The sequence below is a fragment of the Osmerus mordax genome, chromosome 1 (genome assembly GCF_038355195.1).
Source record: "Osmerus mordax isolate fOsmMor3 chromosome 1, fOsmMor3.pri, whole genome shotgun sequence".
Lineage (NCBI taxonomy): Eukaryota > Metazoa > Chordata > Actinopteri > Osmeriformes > Osmeridae > Osmerus > Osmerus mordax.
In genome coordinates, this window is record NC_090050.1 from 14,862,905 (window position 1) to 14,887,460 (window position 24,556).

At 41.9% G+C, this 24,556-nt stretch overlaps 1 protein-coding gene across 8 annotated transcripts in view; it reads right to left on the reverse strand.

Moving 5' to 3' along the window:
* The window catches only part of foxp1b (forkhead box P1b), a 130,819-nt gene that overhangs the window by 70,407 nt on the left and 35,856 nt on the right, over positions 1-24,556 (reverse strand). For 6 of the 8 annotated variants that reach the window (XM_067242106.1, XM_067242024.1, XM_067241943.1 and 3 more), the window contains 2 exons: positions 20,143-20,209; positions 3,215-3,393 (listed from right to left, as the gene is read on the reverse strand). In XM_067242106.1, the coding sequence (XP_067098207.1) occupies positions 3,215-3,382 (168 nt within the window). In that variant the 5' untranslated portion in view covers positions 3,383-3,393; positions 20,143-20,209. Of the gene's footprint in view, positions 1-960; positions 976-3,214; positions 3,394-17,296; positions 17,374-20,142; positions 20,210-24,556 lie in introns of those variants that run through there. The other 2 variants (XM_067241859.1, XM_067242329.1) reach the window with 2 other exon arrangements.

Consider the following 24,556-nt stretch of genomic DNA (forward strand, 5'->3'; position numbering starts at 1 on the left):
TGGTTTGCCTTATCTTTCAATTTGTAACAAAGCTGTAAAGCACTTGTCTGACAAAGACGGCTGGAAGGATGTGCCTGCAATAAAGGACAAGCAATTACTCATCGCTGTTGTTCTTTTTCTGACGATATTGTTGCCGTGTACAGTATTTGTGTCACTTGTGGAACGGGTGGCAATTCTTTAGGAATCTTTCCAACTTGATTAAAAGGACACTTCTAAGTAACAGGATATTAATATTTAATACTTCACATTTATAACCTTAGAACCTTTTTCTAGCAAAGGAATCGGTTGCTTACTTAAACATGCAAGATACAAATGCACTGCCTAAATGGACCATAAATCATCACAAGTCATAATGATACAGTATGTTCTGCAGACAACAGTTCAAAAGACTACTGACAGATTCAAACCTTTCTGTTGATGTTGTCTCTGTTATGGTGCATCTGCTACTAAGGACAATATATCATCCGGTTTCACAAAAAACAACAATACAAACTGAAAACCCACATAACTATTGCACAAACGGACGCACTTTTATAGATTTGTTTTTTTCTTTATCACAGCTCGGATATTCACTTCCTCATGAAAGACGTAGCAAAAACCACAGCTTCTGCTCCAAAAGCAAGAGTTAAAAACACAGACATAAACAAAGACATACAGTGTTAGAAAAGGACACTTGTTCCAGGGTTTTGTAAACAATACCCCGTACCAAAGGTACCAAAGGTACGGAAAAAACTATTTTCAATCTGTGACACATACATACGTACAGGAGCTGTGTGTATCCTCTATGTGAGGGTTGCATCAAAATAAGTAAAGAAATAGCACAAGGTATCATCACTTTTCAACTTGGATAAAAGCTTGCCAGGAAAAGCAAATGCCAAAAATGTCCCCCAAAAATCGCTCTAATCTTGAAAAGCAAGATAGGGAATCGTTACACTGCCTTTCACCTGATGTTTGACTTACTAATAGAGATGTTTAAGTCAAGCTTATGGTCCACTTCCCCCAATTCTGACTAGTCGGCAAGATGAATTCCCCTGTCAGAATCAAGATGATCAAACAGATTACAATTATTTTATCCCCCATCTTTATTAATGAGCACTGTCTTTCATGGTTATGTTCCCTAATAAGAATAAATGATATGCCACCACCACATTTGTTGTTCCCACTGACTCAGGGGGCTCTAATATATTTGCACTGAAAATTCTAGATTGATTTTTGCATCACCAAAAGGGAAAAAGTGACTTGGATGTTTCCATGAGAACAAAGGAAACAGAAACCCAGTCCTCCTTGTCAGTTAGCCATATATTAGTGCAACTAGCAAATACAACTTAAAAGACAGACTGCAAAATGCCACAAAAGTAAAAGTTATCGAGTAATTGAGCGAAGATCTTAATGCCCAAGGGACAATTAACATGGTTCATGGTGCATGAGTGAAATCCTGGGTTGGTCTAATGGGAGAATAAAACGACAGGCGCCTTCTCAGGAATCCTCCACTGGTAAGTACCCTATCAAAGGAGAGTGCCAGGAGCTCCGAGTGAGACATCTTGTCCTTCATCCCCAACCATGGACCATTTATCACACGCAACAATTAATACACCAAACGCGGTTTCCAGCATCCACCGTCTGTCACAGAAATTAACCAAGGGATTTCTTTCACAGAGGGCTAAACAGAAAACAGGTGCCACACTGAAATGAAGAGTTAGAATGGTGCTGTGATGGTCTAACCCGTGTTTACTGGAATCTAAAGAGCCCGTTTGTCACTTTCTGTGTAGAAGGTGCCTGATCTTAGAGAGTAATCACTCGGAGCAGATGACTAGGAAACAGAGGCTGTCCCTGAATGTTTTTCTCCATGCTATGGAGGTTCTCTTTTTTCCCCTCTCCCCTCGGTGTCAAGTGTGCATCCGTGACACATTAGACTCCTCTCTCTCTCCCTCTCTCTCCCCATCTTTCTCTTGTCTGCCTCACATTGATCAAAGTTGTAACCCCTGTTGTCTTTGCAGAGCGAATCAGAATGCGCCCCTGGCAAAGAATGAAGGAAAAGTCAACAGGAATTAAGTTTCAGTGCAACTGTTTACTCAACTGTGGCCTGCAGTTATTGAAATTTTATCCACGGTTTTGTGTGACTACTGCAGTAATGAATTCAGCATGGCTGTGATTTTCTCACTGACGACATACTTGTTTTAAGCTGGAAAAAGATGGGGAGACGACTGCAGTGATGGAGAATAGATAGAAGGGACAGCCAATCTGGATTAGGTCTTTGGGCCTTGCAGAGAGACTGCAGAGCAGGACAGATGTATGCATGTCCAGTTGTATATTCTTTTTTTTTTTTTTACTGCTCTTCCCTGACATTCAGTGAACTTTGCAGCTGGGTGAATCTACCAATTAGACCTACAATACATACAGTATTTGCTACAATGCATGATCATGTTATGTGGGGGCAACAGTCACCAATTTACATGGGTAAGAGTACAATATGTTCCGCAAACGAAAGATGTTCTTCAGAATCGTTCTTTTCTCCATACAGATGTTGACAGACCCAGCGTGACAAGAGACAGCACCTCAGAGCCTGCGCAACATCGCCAAACAGCTCCTGACAGCAACCACAGTGTTTCTGCAGGGCCGAGATAGCATGAGACACCCTGATCTTTTCAATGTTGTTTCCTTAAACACAGTGTCGTGTGGCACACATAACACTGACACCCATAGAAAGAGCTTGTCTGTTTGCTTCAAGTCTCAGACGGCGCAAATGTTTTGGGCTTCACTAATAATAAATCTGCCGTGTTTCCCTGTGCCTTATTGGTTGGACGTAGAGGAGTGTGGCATCAGTTGGGAGGGTTGAGGCCATGTTTACAATGAGCTAAGGGAAAACCTGTCATCCCATTGGACGCCACAGCTCTCTATCTGTCCCCACAATCCTGTGGCACCTACACACTTAAAATATGTTCAACTAACAGAATAAATATTTCACCAAAATGCAGATGATGCATGCTACAGTAAACACGTCCGAAACCAAACACACAATCACTCAGAGAGCACTTCTCCTTCTTTAAAAATTAAAAATGCCCTTAATATACATAAATAATAATAATAATGTGTTTATGTACTAGATGTACTTTCGGGTGAGTATAAAATATTAACAAGCACTTTGCGGGGGGATTGGGGATGCTGTTGACATGGGTTGATGATGCCAGGTGTGAGAGGAGGGGTGTGGGTGTACCTGGTGCTGCTGGAGATGAAGGAGGTCAGCGGCCGTCACGTCCACAGACGGAGTAGCACTCTCAGGCCTGGCGTCCCTGCCCTCTCTGGCTCCGCCCTCCAAGTTCACTGCTCCGTTTTGATTGGCTGGGCCGTTGTTTGTCGCCTCCGTCCCAGATTCTTGCATCATGACTTAACAACCTGAGAGCAAAGAGTTTGGAGAAGCAGCTGTTAAAACAAGCACACGTTTCAACTCTGGCCCTAACTATAAACACGTGTCATAACCTTCCCATATAATTTCCTTTTATTACAGGTTTTCCTATTGGTTCATGCCCGACTGTTTCTTGTTTGTTTGCTTGCACTGTATTCAGTGAAGCAAGCGCACGCACACACTCTAATTCTTTCTCTTTCCACTCAGTAATGAACTGCTCTTTTGTTTTGTCTTTCCGGCACAGATCCTTTGCAGATGACATGCCGGTGCTGGGTAGGAGGAAGGAGTACAGCTCAGGTTCTGTTTGTGTTCTCCGCTACAGCCGTGTACAGGGGAAACCAGCACACATCTGAAAGGAACCCAACCTCACTGAGGGAAAGCAGAGGAGCCCAAGAAAACACTCGCCCTCACAAACAAAACACTTTCTATGGAAATGGATATATTTACTCGTATGGTCCCAGAAGAACCACTGCAGAATGGCTTTTTAATGGGAAACAGGGCAATCGTGTGGGCCTGCCAAAGGATCTCCATGAGAAACGTCCATTTTGAGGCCGAGCGAAAACACGCAATTCCTAAAGGGGTGCTCAATTAACACCAAAATATGAGACTGAATTGAAATAGACCCTAGGAGTCCAGGCAAAAATATTGTCTGTAATAATTCAATTTCCTTCGAAAAGCACAAACAGAAACAAAAGCTGTACAATTGTGTGCATACGTTTTCATATAGTACATGCTATAAACTGAAAGCCAAATGAGCACACAACAGTCAAGCTCAATACTTAAACAGCCACATAGCCTGATTCCATTGTCAATCATTAATTTCAGCTTTTTGGGGCAATGACAACCCAGACAGATCCCTCTGCCCTCACCCTCACTCCCTCCCATCTCTCAGGGGGTGAGCCAGCAACACTGATGCTTATCTGAAGTCTGTATTCCCGAAATCAGCAGTGAGATTTACATCTATTGTGTTTATCACAGGCCCCACTGGTGCGGCGCGTCTAGTCTACCAATTCCAGGGCAGTTAATGAAGCTGACCAAGTCAGGCAGAAGTAAATTAACCTAGCTGATTAATTATTTATATGAAGCAGAATAAATGCCCTTAAAACACTGGGCCTCATCATGAAAGAAGGTAAAAATTGAACTAAATGCTAATTTATAGTGTTGCATTAAAGCCTTGTAATAGGAGGGCCAATACGTGTTAATGTGTGCTCAGCTAAGGGGCCAGCGTCTCCTGAGATCTTCATCTAAACAAGACCCAGACACAGACTGAGACATTGCAGGGCCATGGGAACACACCATCACTCCGACAGATATGAAATTGAGGTTGATAACATGTCACTCCATAATTTCTTTTTAGAAATAAGTAACACAATTATAAAATAAGAGACATAGTCCATCTTTGGTATACAATGAAGCTCATGATTACCACTTTAAAACAATGGGTAGGGGAGTGGTGCCACTGGCACCAGTAATAGAAATCAAACTGCATTTCACAATGCTGTTTATCTCTACACTGTAGAGTAGGGTGTAGACGTAAGCTCATTGCAGGCAGTACATCCTGGTGAGTCATCTGACATGGTGGCCAGTACTGGTTCAGTCACAACGCCCCCTCACTCTGGGCCTGTCAGTTCAGCTTGGGCCCAGGCTTGGGGCCCTGCTCACTGGTCTCTGGGCCTCATTCGTGGGCTCAGCCCCCTCTCCCTCCAGACAGATGTTGACCCTGTTCACCCCTCCAGTCTGGCACAAACTCCCTCCATAATGGGATTTTCTAAACAAGGAGTGAGCATGAGGAATACTGTGGGATGGGAGGGAGCCAGCCACAACTACATCTACAGGCCTCGCTCACACACACACTCCCTTTCTGAGACACCAATTAGAAACACACATTCTCAGGCCAAATGAAATGCGATTTGAAATAAACCACATGCTGACGTTATTCAACCCCACTTCTTATTCAAATAAAAGACATCGAGTTGGGAAAAAAAGGACTGTTTTCTTTTTTTCCAAAGCTACATAAAAGGGAGAAAGTAATGGCTATTATGCATGCACTGTCATTCCATGCAAAATTTTCATAATTATAACAGAAAGGCGTAAATTTCTGAATGCATGGCATCTCCAAAAGTAATCAGGAGAATGAGCCGCAGGGCTATTTTAATGTATGCAAAACTAGTGACCCACAATAAAGGAGAGGAAAGCTACAATGAATGCAAAGTAATGCGCGCATGCTTGGAACCGGCACTGATGAGGGACGGCTAAAATTAACACCCAATTAATTTTCGAATTGACAAACAAATGAAACCCATAAATCTACTTTCTCATTAATTTTACCGCCGAATAATTCAAAGCTGCAATATCATGAGCGCAAAAAAATTGGAAAAGAATGAAAATGGAAAATGTGCATTATCCATCATAAATATCAACCAGATAGGAAAGAGTCTTATTAGAGTTCTGGTGATAACAATGTTAATCTGTACAGCACTGAGGCATGGACAGTCTGATGTTTCAGGCACAGCCAACTTGATAGTTCACCACGTGACTGGACTTGCATTAATTTTCAGTTTGTTTGGTGGTTAGCCCATGTCCATGATGACTCAAATAGCTTTGTTTTTTCTTTTTTCCTCTACGTTCCATTTAAACACAGATCCATATTCAGTGGTAATTATGTGTCAATGTCTTGCTAAAGGTACTGTACTCAGCAGGGGTTTGAGCACACTGTGTGCGGTCATGCATGCATGCACAAACAAACACTTATGCATACACAAAAATGTGTCAGTGCACACAACACAATCAGACACACGAGGGGGCAGACAACACTTTTTTTTTGCATAAATAACAAAAACAAAAAAACAACAAATAATGGAAATTCCAGGAGATTAGAGAGATGCAACAACAGTCCACAGGCTCTGCTGTTGCTCATCAGAAGACAGGTCTTTTGGGTTGAAAGAGAGCGCCTGCTTGCGAAATCAAACAAGTGTTTGGAACAAACAGTGGATCCAAAAAAAGGTCAGTTTCTGTTTGGTTGTGTTTTCACTGCCTCTAATATGGGGAGTACAGTACAAACAGAGTCACATGTATTTCCCACCTGACCAGACAGGTTCAGGGCAGCAGGCACGCACAGCTAATCAAGCCTGCCTCTTGTCTTCCAGGCTTCTCCTTAAAAACATAGAAACAAAATCCAAGGCATGTCCCCTGTCATGGACACCTGGAATCCAACAGCTCAAACAGTCAGCAGTGAATTTAAGGTAGGGTCGGCCTCCACAGCTGTGCCCTGACCCCTTCTCCATGTACTGTTTTTCTTTAATGCTCATGACAGTAAACCTTCAGCGGCCACCTGCTCCGACACGCATAGTTCTCACACAGCCCTTGTTTACACATGCACACAACAAAAGCACAGCATTCTTGAGAAGGAGATAAAGACACACAAAGAAGAAGACAAAGGGGAGAGGTGTACTTTGGGGCTGGTGTTTAGGTTAGGCTTGGTTGCTAGACTAGACAACACAACAGCCTGTACCAAGGTGTGACTGCACTATGCGTCTTTGGTTGGTTTCTCAAGGCTCAGAGATTTTGGAGCTCTGCTGTGTTTTGGCTTGGTTTGAGGATAAGCCTCACTGGTCCATATAATCTTGTTTACAAATAGCCAAACACACCCAATGTTCCATGGTCAGACTTTTCTCAACACCGGGGCCATCCTTTTGTCTTCCAGAACATGTTACAGGACATGCAACGTGAACATGAGCCTGGATACTGAATCCCTTCCCACAGCCCTCCCTTGCGTGTACCTTCAATGTAGGGCCTCCATAAAGCAGAAACGTGTCACTCAGAAGTACTGCCACAATCAGGGCTCGCATGGCACTCAGCGCAGAAGCCATCGCCCTTCTCCGAAGAGCAGAACCAACGTCTGGGATGACATTCCGCCAACGGAGACTTCACAGTGAGACCAAACAACCCTCTAATCTCACCAGCCACTTCAACCAAAAGTCACAGATAAGCAAGGCATATCTCAAGACTACTGTGACAACATTGTAGAAACAGGCCTTCCCTCCACCCCCCCCTGCCCCCAACCCCGTTCTCACCGAGACACAGAAGCTTTTTAAAGTTCCTTCCAGACCTTGTAGGGGATAAGCGACCACTCAGAGCAGCAAACAAAGCAGCTATTTGTTTAATAAGTGATTGCTGCCATGGCTACAGTAAACAGGGGGAGCAGGGTTTGTGTTTATGAACAAACACATCTCCTTGCTGGAGCAATTTAACATTAACCAGGTGGAATGATCAACAGATTTCCTAGGTGACACTCAGGGCAGGCCCAGAGTAAACAGGCACTGGGTGGAGAAAGAGGCCAGGCTTTAGGGAAGCAAGGTCGATGCAAATGCAGCCCAGCTAGAATAAACAGCTAGGGAGGACTGAAGACAAACAAACAGTCATTCTCCTGACATTTGAAGAAGCATTAGGGTGGTGTGTTACAGCTGCTGCCGGCCACCATGAATGTGAACAAGGTGGGGGTTGCTAGGGTGAGGGTGGGGTCGGCCGTAGAGGGTCTCCTGAGCATTAAGTCAGGATACTAAGAGGAAAGACACTTTCACAGACCCAACAACCCAGTGCCTCTTCAGAACACCACAACGAGGAACTTGTAAAACATGTTAACCATTTACAGTCCTCAATTATTCAGTAACTAGCGCTTGACAACAACAAGGGATGACGAGGGCTTCTGAGAGCATCTGTATATGTTGAGGGATAAATAGGATGGTGGTGTTCATTTGTGTTCAAACGGTATTGTGAAGGTCTGGAGTAAACGAAATGCCTGAAAACATGACATGGCTTCAAATGTAGCTAACTTTGTTCTGTTAATTCATTTTGGTGCAACACAAAACACCAGAGCGGAAAAAAAGTAACAGTTACAAGAAGCCTCACATTTACTGTAGTAAATGTGAGGAATTTGGATGCACACGTCCCCTTGAGCATGAATGTTTCATGCATACAACACTTGCCATCTGCTGGGTTGAGCCAAGACACTGAGGTGTCCCCACCCTCATGCTTAGTTGTCTCCCAAACCAACTTTCATACTCATTTTATATAGGCTCCAAACCCATTTTCCCCCCACGTAGAATGATCTAAGAGACCAAACACATATTTATGACACATTGAGAACACTGTAATGGGATCCTCAAGCATGAAATCTAGGTTCAGATGTATTACAACAGAATTGACAGAGAACAGGGCCTTGACATTCCAGTGATAGCAGGGATGATGATTCATATGAATATGAACCTATTATCACGCTACCAGCTGAGGTAAATGAACAATAAGGATGCTAGCAGAAAGCAGACACTCCAGTGGAGAGGCTAAGTAGATCTATAATTTTAGGAAATACACAAAACAGTTTGTCTTCTTAGCATGAAGCCATCCCATATACACCGAACGTACAATCCTGCTGTGCAGAGAGAATGACTGAGCACACCAAAGTAAGGCAGGCCATGGTATTTTTAGTGCAACCACGGCCGATAGAGACTGCGTAAATAGAGAAGTCTAATGAGTTTCCAGCCACTTCTACTTGAATGGAATAGTAATTCTAGGATGTGGAGTCTGTTTAAAGATAGTCCACAACACCTTCTTGGGACAGTCTCCTTCATTTGACTTTAATAATCTCCCACACATGTGGCTCATGCCGATTAACACGACAGCAAGAGGACAGACATCAGGAGACGTGGGGCCTCTTTTCTGACCAGGCTCTGGCGATGCGTGGGAACGGCAGGCTTCGCTCCCCTCAAGCTCATCTTACCAATTAGACCTGTCAAACACACACGCCGAAAGAAAAACACAGACTTCAATCTCTCTGCATCCTATGGGATCTGAAAAATCGCTTATTGTTTTAACATTACTTAAAGTGTGTCATATATTTTTAATCATTTTTTACTAGAATTCACGCAAGGGCCATTCCCATGGGGGTGTAAATGTGGACTTATGGAGAGAGGAAATGTGTCAGATGCATTTTCCTAGGGAAAGGAAGGTTAGCCTTTGCGAACTTGTCTAATTAATACTGTGAGTCTAAACCAAGGGAGGGCCATATTATTAGAATCACTGTCATAAGGGGTAACTTACCCAGTTGCACACCACTGCATTGAGACAAGCTTAAGCTAGGCCTCTTGCTAGCATTCATGTTGGAGAAAGTGGATGACACTTTCCATTATACCTGAACACAACATGTAGCAAACTAACAAGCCTACAATACAGTAAAGTATGTACAAAACATTGTCAACCGACCACCACCCAACCACACAGAAATAGCCCACAGGATGAAGTCAATGGATCAGCATGACCCCTGCCATAGATTGAGAGTTTCCCTTAATATTTAAACCGTGTTAAATCTAAGTCTCTCTGCAGATTACAATACCCATCAGGTGTCTGCCAGCCAGTCCCTTTGTTTGGAGTTAGTCAGATAGAGATAAAGTTAAGCTATTGATTGCCAGATACAATCATTAACCTTCATAAACAAACAATGGTAAGGAAATATAATGGACATTTTACCTCTGTAGTATTCATATTTAACTATTGCTAAACATGTGTAAGGTAAATAAACAATACGTTAAAAACGGAGATCAAAATGGTGGTGTCTAATCAATGTCATTTATCCTCAGATGGCAAGTTGCAGGTTTCTCAGCAGATTCAAATAAAGAAAATAAAGAAATATCATATTTATCTTAATTCTCTCTAATGAGCCAAGATGCTGGCACTAAATTCAACTAGATGAGGTTGTCAGTCCATTCAACCTGAATCCAATCCAATAGTGTAGAAAAATGCTGAGAAGCTAGTGTTATCTTGACGTTAACTACACAACATCCATGCAAGCACATTTGTTAATGACCTCTTCCAACTGATTGGTTAATGAAGATCCATAACTTATCCAATCAGAACAAGGAACAAAATTATAACCATTTCTTTTGGCCCCGGAGGGGACTAACCGGAGACCCCTCCCACAGTCTCCTCCTCAGGTCTTCCCAGACGTTAGTGGGGTAGTTTGTGCCTAAGAAGCGTGTCATTATTTTAAAAGCCCCTGCTTCCCGGAGAGAGAACAAGGAGGGTTAAAAAGGAGGCTTACTAGCCTTCCATTAAGCAGTTAAATTGAAGGTAAAGGGCGCAGGGCTAAATACCGAAAGACCTTGTATGAATCTCAGCACTTTAATGGAATCAGGTTTTAACAACTCTTTTTGGTTAAATACAGCCCATGTCAGGAGGATGCGTCCAACTCATAAAGCAGCACAATGACAATGTACAGTGGCACTAATACAAGGACATAGTTCATCATGACATTTTCTGCAATTCCCAACTGATTAGGGTCATTATGTTGGAGGTCTGATTTATGTTGTCATTTCCTCTCACCGATCCTGCATCAATGAATCTTAATGAATTGGTAAATAAGGGTGAAGATTACACTCTGTGACACTGCAACATTCCTCACTCTCAACGGACGAGATTTATGTAGCCAATTAGACACTAACAGAGAAAACGGGCCAGCAGAAAAATTATATTCTTTATGGTACAAAATGGAAGAGCATTCTTGCTGAAGGGCAATTGTATTGTCAGTGTTAAGTCCATAAAATATTTCCGCAGCCTTCAAAACACAAAAGGAGCTGTGCATGTGCTGTAGAGGCTTTCACAAAAAGGGAAAAGTTTATATAACGTAAGGTTGTGCACAAGAGTTCAGCTCTGAAGTTTGCTGAAGACCTTGGTGTTCACAATCAACCTATTCATGTGTTTGATCAGCATACATCCACCTTTGTGTGACAAACATGTTTACCCTCTCAGGGCAAACACCAGAGAATGAGAGCAGGAGTTGGTGCTTCTCTAATGAAGATACAGCACTGAATAGGCTTTTTAATCTGCTGCATTAGCAGCAGTCACCTTTATAGGATCATCAAAAGCAAGCCAACAGAAGAAAAATCTTTTGGCATTGAATATGCCATGGCACTATCTCAATTAGGATCTTGTACTGTAAGGTAAAGGGGGTTTTGAGATACAAACAGCCGGGAAAACACATACAGCGGGCATTCATCTTTTCAAAGACAAAATATCAAAATACAATCAGCCCTTTGAAGGTATCTATGATCAACAACTAACAGGAAAGGCATCTGTTATGATTGTGGGTTCAAACGATTCCTGGGACATCATTATTGTAGCTCGGTGTTGGCAATATTTCAGTTTTTTGGGGTGGGGATTTAACACTGAAGACGAACATGGGTGGGGGCAAAAATACACGTGTGTTTCACTACAAAGTCTCCAGAGCACCTCTACTTATTAATCCCAACTTCTTAAAGGAACACTCAGAGTGATAATGAGGCTCTTTATGTATTACATATTGTGACTAGATTTAGTGTAAGCAAGCAGCTCTCAACATCAAACAGGCCGGCCTGCTATTAGGCACAGGGCTGGAGGATGCTGCTGTGTGAAAAGAAGTGGAAAATTAAAGCTGAAGCAGAGCAGGAAGAGCTTAATTTACAGGCATGTACAGTATGCAAATGAGATTACTCTCAGCTTAACTGCATCATTTATGTCCATAATAACAGCATCATCATTACGGGGCTCAAATTAAATTACACCGTAATTAGCATATCAAAGTGATTGGTTAAAGTTTAAAACAAATACCCAATTTTGTTAATGATCATCTGTAATCACCGTGTAGACTCCAATGAAAACATCCAAAACAAATATGTGTTTTGGAGAAGGGGAGGAAGATTCCTCTCCCCCCCCACCCCACCCCCACCCCCGGCGACAGGTCTGTGACTGTGTGTGTAATTGTGTGTTTGTGTGTGTGTGTGTGTGTGTGTGTATGGTGAGGGGAGGGAGGCGTCTTACCTGGCAGGCTCCACACACTCAGGTTGTATTTCCCAAACACTATGAGATCAAAGATCCAATTTCCCACACTTGCCACTTCTGCAGTTCATCAATGAAATACTAATCACTTAACACCCAATTCAGAGCATTGCACTGGGGCTTAAGGCTTAGAGAAACTTATATTTTTTTTATATTTGCCTGTCCTGCATTTCCTCTGATAAACATGGAGAATATTCAACCCCACACCCACCACTCCCACTAAGCAGTGCCTCACTTCCTCAGGCCTCTGACACAAATCATGCACACCTTATTTATGTTCCCATGTCTAGAGGCAAAAGTCAGTCTCCATGTCATATTTCTCCTGTTTGATACACCGCTTTTATACTTTCACGTCCTCACATTATTGATTTAATTCAGAATTTATGATGCACTACACGACTCACAAAGTGAATTCCGATGCCTTAAGTTTCCAACATAAGTCAATCTCACCTTTTCCCCTCAATCACCCCCTCCTCCCCTCAGTCGCCCCCCCCCCCCCCTCCACCACCACTCTTTTGTCCCCCTGCTCTCTTCTCCATCCACTCGACAAAAGAAGGGAACAGCTAGCAGTGCACACTATCAGAAATTGACTCTTCAAATTTTTAAGAAGTGGCATTTTACTTTATTCATTGAGAAATCCATTAAAGGCCTTATTTCTTGGAAGTATGTAAATGATGTGCCTTTCAAGGTAGAGCTAGGGCAAATCCACTCCATCAGCTAATGACGGCCCTCATTACATGCAGAGAGGCTGGCTAATGAAGGCTCGGCGGCCGGCCGATACCCTCGCCCAGCGTAAAGCCCTATGAAATGCTAATATCTCACTTCTAATTAAAGGATACTAAGTCCAAATGCACCTTCACGGCCAGTAGTCGGCAACATAAATTGTATTTTTCTACACTACATGTGCCAGAGCAACATTCCATTAATTCTTATTTAATACCCCACTACCCTGGCATTCCTTAGTGTTCTCTGGCCTGCTCTTCACAGCTTCATATTGTAAGCAGGCACGACATTACGGCAGCCTTTGGGAGGGTGCATTTGTGCTTTTCCTGGTGCACCCTGGGACATATGCATGTGTCATGAGGGAAAAGGTCAAAAAAAAGAAAAAGAAAAGAGAAATACGCCTGTATCAACTCTGCACCTGTATACATTTACAATGTTTACACATGTCTCGCTGTAAATATGTTGACAAGAAAACGTGATCTCCTTCTCAGAAACCGACCTTGAAGTGAGTCAACAACCTCCTCACAAAGTTCATTAACGTCAGATAGGCTGCAGAGACATGCTGTTGCTTTGTTGGATTTAAAAGCATGACATCAATGCCCAAATGACGAATGATGAAAAATTATACCTGAATTGGTTGAACAGTCATGTAATAGGACTGTGATAAAATAATTCAATTAGTTCAAGTATGTGATGTCAAACTAAAACAATCCTACAGACTATGTAGCCTATTTAAACAATTCACATTCACATTCTACGCATTAAATAGAGGGAAATAGTAATGTCTGATTACACGGGAACTACAGTTGGTAGGACAACCAAATTCTCCCTGGGTGCTAGCCTAATGTATTTAGGCTGTCCAAGATACTCTCCCTTGTACCTACAATGTCCACAGCCCAAAAGGATAGGCCCATAAATAATTACACAAAGCTAACCTTCCAACACAGAGTGAGACCACGTTACCATCTCAGTAATAGCAATAGCATAGCAATCAGCACCCACCAGGTGGTTATAGTTTACATCTTGAAATAACATTGATTCAAATCATTCAGAAACCTTTGTTTAAAATAATGTTGAGAATTATTTTTACAAATTGTATAATACTGTACCTGTAGTAGACATCTATACAAACTTCCACTATTAATATCACTTGGAAACTAACCAACAACTTAAATATACAGTTTATATTTTTCTCAACTGGTCCTTCATCTTAAATGCACTATTACTTCAGTCCTACTTACAAACCGTCAGAGTGAAATGGATGCATTTAAAGGTCAATGTTAAGAACATATCACATGACATCTGTTTGATCCTGGCCCCAAGTATTTTCCCAAGGATTCCTTTGCTCTATCCTGTGTAAATCATGGAGGATGACCTTCAACATTCCTCATGTCCCATCTTCCCATTCATCCACAAGCACAGATAATACTGGGCAAATATCATAAACGTGAGGATTTTAGGATTGAGGTGAGGCTACCAACACCGTTAACCAACCAGGGAAAAGAAAACCATGCATCAGTAAGCAACATGTCCCACAATTGTCTAATTAAACTTAGTTCATAAGTAAATACCAACAGGACAAGCGCCTGAAAATCCCATGTATACTAAAAGATTTCATTTTATAATGACTTAAATTGGTCAAAAACATTAGAATAGTTGTGTGGATCCTCCTCCGTCCCCACCCCAGGAGTGCAGCTGCTTGTATACCTCAGCTCTCACTACGCATGTACTGAGGTGATCTCATCCTAGCACAGGAAGAGGCCCTTCAGTGTCAGTGAGACGTCTCCAGTTCAAACGCTTTCTGGTGGAGCAGAGCGGGGCAGGGCATGACCTGCAGCTGAACTGGCCTGTGCTGTGCTGCCCAGACAACAGTCACTCTAAACACAGCTCTCTTATCCACCCTAATAAATAACTAAACACAGCAAACGGAGACACATCAGTCAACCTTTGCTCTGTTAACACAGAGACATGGACAGAAATGGATAGAGAGATAAAGAAACAAATAAAGCAACACAGGAAAAGAAAGGAGATAGACAGCATAAAGAACAAGCAGAAGAAAGAGGCAGTGAGAGAGGGAGAGGGAGAGGGAGAGAGAGAGAGAGAGAGAGAGAGAGAGAGAGAGAGAGAGAGAGAGAGAGAGAGAGAGAGAGAGAGAGAGAGAGAGAGAGAGAGAGAGAAAACGAAAAGGCGGGGGTGATTTGCAAGGGCATGATGGGTAACAGAGGAGAGAGGATAAATATCACACACAAGCCTGAGCCAGGCACCATGGAAGATGGAGTATTGTAAAGCTGTGAAAGCTAGGCCGTTTTGCCGAGCTGTGACATTTGTTTCTTATTGTCTAAGTGGCAGTTAAAAGCGTCTCCCTGCGAGGGCCCCTTAGCTCTGTGCTTGCCTTCTTTAACAGGGAGGTAACCATATTAGGACGTGTATGGTAAAGTAAACAATAACATAGTTGCAATGAGATGGAAATTTTTCAGCTAATGGTGTTTGTCATTCCTGTTTTCAGCTCTCTGAACAGCCCTGTACTTTCTCCTTAGCCAGGGAGACTTTGTTTATGAAAACAACGTAGGAGCCAAGGCTGAAACCGGTGCAAAAACACTGTAAATAAATACATGTTTAAAAATGTCTCTGCCTTTCTTATTCAGTTACATTAAATAAACCCACATTCTGTATGAAAAAGCTCTCCACTTTCTTAGGAAATGTTCCGCTTCATATGTATCTTTGAGGGCCTTATTTTAATTAAACATTTAACTAATAACTTCGAACTATTAACCATTATTTTAACTGATTTATTTGATGATTCAACAAGAGGAACAAGAGAAAAACCTAATTGGCAATTTATCTATGATGTTAATTAAGGCATTTGGCAAACTTGCAGTTGAATAAAATGAAAAGGGATCTTATTTGATATGTCTGGGTCGGAAGGCTCTGTTTCTCACTAATCTAAATGGCATGTAGAGTAATGTAACACTATTTTACTTTCTGTTTCAGTGGTCACTTGTTCTTGTCTCCTTGCCCCTATTTATTTGGCTGTGGTGATGACTTTATCCCTTTAAAAAGTCCTTAAAGACATTTCCACCATTTAATTTACACTCAAACATGCTTCCTTAAACTATTGATGTTACTGTAACCATCTGCCAATCCAACTCAATTCCCAAACGAACTCAATGGAAACATAAACAATTTTTTAAGGTTTCTTTGCTTACAAAAATTCAAAAAGGAAGTTGCAATGTGTCTAAAACGTACTCGGTACTTTCCATACGTCAAATGCCTTTGTAAAGTTCTCCTCAGCGTCTCTCTAGCAGTCTTCTCAGCCCCTCTCTTAATCTCACACTGAAAATGCAAGCTGTTTATTTACGCAGGGTTGAAGCCATTCCATTAAGTAGTCACACCAGGTGCGTCATCCCTAAAAGGGATTTGTTTTCTCAAATAAATGGAGAAGAAAAGTACTGCCTTGAAGTTATAGTGACCGGGAAGTTAATGCAGCAATGTCAAAAATGTACAACTAAGAACCAAGATCATCAACTCAGTTTGGTGCACATTTTGAATGAGCAGGGTTGTTGTTATTATTATTAGCAGATGTCCCTTATGGTGTAAAATTAGAAGACATTGATCAAAAAATGTTTTCGATGGAGCAAGCAGGTTTTTTTAACACACCAAACAAAGATCCTAATCATAAATAATTCCCTATGGCATTTACTGGTCTCAACATTAACAAAACATACAGGTAGTTTGTCGCAGAGATTTTAAAACTTAAAATCATTCAAACAGATTATTTCGATTTCATCTTTTTAGAGCAGAGATAACGGGTCAGAGTCAAAACCTTGCAGAAAAAAAGCCAGGCAGGATTTGACACATTCTCTCACTTTTGTGATTTTCTTTTCATCTCTCTGTAAGACAACTCATCTGCGGGTAGAATTTGCTTACTGCTGTCGCCTCAGTCAATCTCACACAAAGACGCTGTCACGTTAGCCGGCAGCACCTGGTAGCAGGCTGACATTATCAAAGGCCTTCAGTCTCTCAGACAGAACTGAGTTTATACATCCATCAATATGTTCCAAACCAAAGAAGAGAGATGTCTGTGTGATGCTGATAGAAAAATAGATTGAAACTTGCCAAACACATTTTCCACCCAAAAAGGTATTTTAAGTAGCTTCAAGATAACACATCTGTGATAACATTATCTGTACAATTCTTTCTACTTTACAAGAGAAGATAATTCACATGAAAGTGCAGGAGATGCAAGAGAAAAGAATGTTGCTGTGTTCACTGACATACTGTATTCAGAATAAGCCATACATTTACCTGTGCAACCCTGTTTAACCAGACAATAAAGAGCCAAGCTATCTCCCAGAGCCTGTTCAGATAGCAGCTGATGTGTGGTGGAAGCAGTGCATCTGATAGAGACAGAAGACAGGGGGCAGGTGAGAGTGTTTAGAAAGCTCTGTCACTTCCTGTGATCTTGATAAACAGGAAAAAAAAGAAACCCACTGTTGCCTTTTATGTTGGTCTCCACTGTAATGTCTTTGTACGGATGATAACATTTCATTTTCCAATAGCAAAAAAAGCCTAGCAGCTATTTTGTCTGTCACAGTTTTTAACTACAGCACTACCCCGGCTCAGAAAGTAGATTAGGGTACTTACAGAGCATGAAAAACACAGTGACAAAACTGCTAGTGGCAGAAACGTTTAACTTTCTTGTTAGCAATCTCCCCCATGTGGCACTTTAGTAACAGCAAGTTGTTTATTATGTTCCGTGCTCGGCAAAAGCGATTAAAGGAACTCTTAAGAATCAAAGTGTTATAAATGCATGGAAACACAGCCAGCTGTAAATGCCACAGAATTAGAAGCTTACCAGCCCTAATACTAATACATGGCAATTTTCAGCTTGATGCTGATATAAAGAAATTACTTTTTAAAGTAAGCAATAAACGCAGTCAGGGGAACTATTATTCTAGCCTTTTTTCTTACTAACATAAATCTATGTGTGACCTTTCTTAGGTCCAACTCATGAATTCACTTGTTTATTCTTAATACTCCCATAAAAGCAGATTAACAAAGTAACTCTAACTGCTTAACTCAAGTAATCTAGTCTCTGATCTTCAGAGGCATTCTAATAAACACTTTGATGAAAAATAAGCAAGAAACTGTTTGTTGATATGTACTTCCCTCTGTTGTAAATGGTCATGAAATTCAAATTTGAATTCAATTCAAGTTCAAGGAGACAAGAGAATGCAAAAGCCACCCACAGAAACAAGACCAATGTGGGCTTCTAAAAGAATCATGGAACGCACGTTTATCAGTTTAGTTTTATATAATATGACCAAAAGGAGGGACATTAACTAGAAAATGTGCTAGGAGTATGTTCTGCACATATCACTATCAAGCAGGAGTTTGCCATCCTTCTTACTGAACAATCTGGCCAAGAGCCATCTTCAGCATAATCAGCCCCTTTGTCTGACGGCTTTAATTCGTAATCCCCAAACAAATAATGAAAAGAAGAGCATGTGTATGAACACATATGCTTATTCAAATGCATGTACACAGGCACATACACACACAGAAACACACGTAAAGTTACGTGTCTCATTTGTGAATAGCAAGAGCAGCCCTACCGTATTAAAGTCTATTGCACTTCAAAATGGCTTTAAAGACTGAAGCATGTTAATCCTATAAGCTGCCACAGGGATTTCAGCATTAGCGATGCAATCAAAATCGCATTGGAAAGTTGTGTTAATAATTAGGATGATTTTGGCACATTAACGTTAATTACACAATCGTCTGTAAGATTTCAGGCTGATCTTACATCTGGAATAGGCGGCTGAGGGCCAGGAGAAACGTTGCTTTCTGAGACTATGCTGAGAATGCACTCAGGATAAATAATATGTGGTGTCTGCCCTCTGTCTCCCAGTCTCTGCTTTCGAAACGTTAAGATGATTTGATGAATTAAAAACGACAAGCAGTAAGGAGGATGACCGAGCAGAGATGCTGAGTCCAGACAGTAAACAAACAAGCTTCTCTGACACCATGTACCCCCTTTTTATTCAGATCACACAAATAAATGATCCCGCTCAGTGGCCTTCTGACCGGATGCAAAGGAACAGCTCCAGCTTTAACTGACCCTATTGCCTTTCCCAATAACTCTCCTTTACAGAGCACACACAAAACGATGCCCCTTAGGTCAGGTTTCCAAACACGACCACAAGAGAACGGAGACTCGCTGTGTGGACAACTCAAGGCGACACTAAAGACTGTGTGGGCCTTTACTGAGAGAGGAATACCTCTCTTCAAGTCACAACAAGAAATTAAAAGGGCTGACGGTGGTTTACAGTATCTCTGGTAACCAATGCCTTCAGCCACGAGCTCAGGGCTGTGATAGTGAAGGCCGTCACTGTCTGCTCTGCTGGGCTGTGAGAGACAGAACACAGACGCTGCTTCTCTGAAGCCCACAGCTCCTGACGTGTTAACACCCTCGCTCCGCCCCACTGGATCTCCACAGCCGGGATGCTCTCATCCTGGGCCCCAACGCTCGGTGATACGGAGAGGGGTGTGAGGAGAACGCACAATGATCCATAAAAAGTGCCAGAGAGCCTGAATCGGTGAAGGGGGAACAGATTGGTGTGCTCTCCGAGAGTAAACACGTGTGTCGGTCCAAATAATCAGGGACAATCCTACTAACTGATTCCACGCAATGTCTCCTAATCCTTCTAGAGTCAGAGAGAACAGAAATTGCGTTCCCAAGAAACTTGAGTAGAATGGTCCACAAGGGAGCCATCCACATGAACTGTATGTCCATGTACGTATTTCTAAAGCAAACTTGTCTGAAACGTACACACTGCTATTATGTGCGCCTTGTCATGTCTGATTTCACTACAGGCAGAAGTCCACTGAAAGGTCACTGTCTTAGGACACAGTGTTATTATATAGTAATGTACATCTGCAGCATACAGCAGTAAGAGGCGCATTACAGCATTGCCATTACGTGCCACTTTATGTTTTGGATTATTCATTTATCAGACTGCACCCATCTATTTTATCTAGGAGGAAACCAACATGGAAACTAGACAAGATTCAGTTATCCATTAAGCTGATTCAATACAACATTCAACTTCACATTGAGAAAGTACACAAATGAATAATCGCATGTTTACCTTCTACAAGGACTTGCTTCTTTAAAGCAATCTTCAGTTCCAGCGTTGTGACTTCAGCCTCTTAGCCCTGTAGACAGAGACAGGGAGAGTTAGAGAATGCCACTACTGCCCTTAACCTATTAAAAAACGAAGCATTTCAACTGCATTGCAAAAAAACAAATATTGGTAGGATCCACATTTTCTGGCAAATGATCACGGCGTCAGCCAATTCCACAAGGAAGCAGCAAACGCTCTGTGGGTAGCTTCACCTGTAACTGTTCCCAGATACAGGAATAATACACACTTCACCTACCAACAGTATACGCTCACTGTAAACCACATCTTTACATGTCACTCTATATGATAAGAGCAGCCATTCAATAAAAGCAGTCAATAAAACAGAACAATGGAACTGTTTAATGAACATGGATATTGCATTTGCTAAACAAAAACGCATTGTTATATTTCATTCTGAGAGTCCAGTTAGAGAGGGCTCTGCCTAGTGGCGAGCACACCTGTCCCATCCTCACCAGGCCTCCCCTGGGAGCGGACACTGCTCAGAATGCAGCCAGCACCGCAATACGAGCACTCAACCCCACAACAGAAATAGAATGGAAAATAGGAAGAAAAAAAATCTTATTTTTATGGTAAACTGAAAAGTGACTATGGGGCAATATCTCCTGAGCATTTGAATAAAAGCATTAAAGCATATCCAAATATGAAAAAAGACCTACTCTCCCACACTGTTCTTTTGTACCGTTTACATTTGCCAGTCAAAACTGAGGCCGGGCTTTTACGCAGGTCTGAAGTGTTTATCTAAAGCAGCCTATGGGTAGATAAAACACATGAGCACATGTTGCCCAATTTCATCATTAATTATCTGTTAAATGCCCTTTTTGAAAAGTCAACATTAAACTTACTCTGAACCCCTTTTGCGGGTCGAATTATTACCCAAAATTGACTGTTCCCACACACCTCTATTATTCAGATTCATTACACTTCAATTAACATATCATCAATACCATCGTACATCAATAGAGTGGCGACAAATGACAGATATTTTCTGTTTTAAACTACTAAACATCATTAATCCCTATCACCTGAAAAGGCCTTGGGAACTAAATGAGTTTACCCAATGCATAACATCCATTTAGATAAATGTTCCATCACTTTAACGATGGAAAAAAGGTGTTGGGGGGGAAAAAAGACAACAACAGAACTATAATAGCAGCTGTGGGCTTATTCTCTCCGCGATATAATGTGCATCTTGTAATACCTAAATAGATAATTGTCTCAATTTCCAACTGCACGTGGTTGTATTACTGGCATTTAGAGCAGTGGGGGAGCAGAGAGCGCAGGGTGTGGATAAACAAGATCACGCTGCTTTGCTCAGTTGGGGGAGCAGAGCCCATCACACACTCCCACATTGAGATTTGGGGGAACAGAGAAAGTCATGGGTGAGATAATTACCCACCTAGGTGGTTTATGTGCATGCACAGTCAGAGGGCCAGGCTAAGAACATGAATCAGAATGCAACAATTTCGAAAGACAAAGGGAATGGAGGTGCATCTTCCTGTGCTGTGCAGAAAGTGTTGAAAAGCCAGTGTGTTGTGTGAGGAGGGTGGGGAGAGAGCCCATATAACATATGTTGACATCTGGAGAAGCAGTTGCAAGCCAGCAGCATCAACTGTGTATCTAGGGTTTATGACAATGGAGTTGGTGTGATGCTTCATGTTTTTTTTTATGGTAAGACATCCTGTAACTTTGGATAAAAGTGTGAGCTACAAGAATTATACATTATTATCCAAATACACCAGAGTTTTCAATGAGAATCATGAGCTTTGAATCATGATGAGACCGAGCAACACTGTGGAAATGATTATTTCTGGTTTTCACTTTAGCTTTGGACTATTTGAGTGAAATGACTGTATTTGCGCTTGAACAAAGACTCATTTCATGCTCTGTGTAAAACTATGAAGTGGACCTCCTATTCGTGAGGAGGTCACTGCTTTACAATATGCTCTCATGTCCGAGGTATGTTATCAGCGCCTCCGGCTTTGTTGCTAGATAGCATGTTCAAAATATGAATTAATACCCCTCCAGAGAAACGCACCCAATCCCAACAAAAGGCCCACATCCACTCTGTGTGGCTCTTCAGCCCCTCTAATGGACAGGCTCTCTACCCTCCTCACGCACAACTGACAGAAAGAAGAGCCCATGAATATTTACCACAAAGTAAAGTTATTCCATTAATTACTCTGAGCATACTTAATACTGTATCTGTGGCTACTTTTGTGGTGGGTCGTTAATGAACTTTCACACGTCATTACCATATTAATTAATGCTCGACTCAATGACTGTCAATAGGACATGCCAGAGTTGTCTCAGTCTTTAAATCCCACCCAGTCTGTTTCGATCACTTAGTGACGCTAGACAGTCACATAGACGTGTCTATTTATCATTGCATAAACTAGATAGTATTAAATGCAGCATTGTCTCTGCGTTAGTCCCTTTCTGTAAATGGATAGTGGAGAGTTTAGTCAAAGAATAAAATGGGCGTACAACAGGATAGGCAGAGCAGTTAGTGATATCTACACACAGGCCATTGGTGTTTGCTTTAGGGTGTGTGCTTGAGATTTTCCAAGTCACTGTCTGTGTTCTAAAATACAGGAAAAACGAAGGCATGAGTCATTCTGAAACAAATGCAGCTGTTTACACGTGATACACTGAGGGCCGACTGCACTCTCCTTCTTTTTCTTCTTCTCATGCTTTATTAAAACAGACTGATTCAATGAAAACATAACTAGGTCTCGTAAAAACGGCCCTCAAAAATCAAGTGTATTTTCTCTTTCAACACGATTGGCAGGATTCTGGCATTATATTGCACACCCACATAGACTGTAAACAACAGCACTTTCTGACACGCAAACAGGCTGAAAACCCACCAATTAAAACCAACTTTTCTCCAACCCTTTGGAGACGTGTTTTTCTTTTTTCTAAGCTGAATAGGCAACAGTGCAGTCTGCTGAATGTCAGCCTGTCTGATCCCTGAGATTCGTTGGACCTGCCCTCACGTTTTGCTGAGCTGAGAACAAAGTACACAGAGTACACACTGAGAGCTTTGCCGCCTTAATACCAAGGAAGTGGAATTTCACTCTGAACCCAAAACAAACAAGGCAGCACATTTCTTTACACTATTTAAATGTTAACAGCTCTTTTATCACAGCATACCCTTCTTTTGGATGCGTCTAGAAATCCACAATAAAAATTCTTATCTACTGATGCACAAAATAAACTGAAAAAGCAAACTGAAAAACGAATGTCATTTTGTTCAAGTCTATTGAGAAGTCACAGCTGGGACAACAGAGAAGAGAACTTTTTGACCCGAGAGTTGCACACTGTCTCACTCACAAGAAACTACAACGGGACATTCTACACACAGACAGACACACTCACACACACACACACACACATACACACACGGCACGTCTTACGGCACAAAGGGCCAACCTACAGCCACATTATGCAATGCTACTCTTATGACCAATTCCTTTCCACCCCGTCAACCATGAGGGCTGTCAATTCTCTTCTTCAATATCACATTTCCACTCCACCAAGTCCCTGCTGTGCCCTGCTCCTCCTCGCCACTCCGCCACAGATCCTGTGTGCTATTAATATCAATAACCCACAGATTCCATTTCCCCGGACAAAGACGGAGGAAGAGCGAGTGAAATGAGTGGGGGAGCAACTGAAACCCTCACCCCTCACAGCACATTCAACACTTACCATCACCCTCAACCCTACTGGACGGAAACACGGAACAGCAGCACGGACTTAACATACAGACACATACATACATGCACACACAGAACACACACCTACAAACAAAATAGAGGAAGTTCACACAATGCTCTCTACTATGTGAACGGTAAGATTGAAGCGGTTTAAAACCATTTATCTCCAATAGTAACTTCTGCTCCTCAGTGGGACATGTCTGCCTACTGAACCCTGACCGGCACCGTCCAGCCCTTACTAACACACCTACAGCACACACACATATCCAGCACCGTCCCATAAAAGGCAAGGAGAGGAGGAGGGGAAAAACACAATTAAAATCTTTACTGACTTACCCATGAACAGAGACAAGCTTTCATTGCATTAATGAAACATTCATGCAGATTCCACTTCAGGATTAACGATAGTATTTATAATCCACTTCTCAAAGAAAAAAAGAAGCTGTCAGTGATAGGAGTACCAGGAGAAGTAGTGCTGCTAGCTGGTTGTGTGTGTGTGAGAGAGCAGGAGTTCTGACTGCAGTGTTTCCTGGGACTGGAGGTATGTGGTCTAAACACAACAAAAGCCAGTGCCTTGCTCTAGATTAAATATGCAGGAAGAGGCCCCTTTGCATAAACACAAACACTCAGCAAATGAAGGA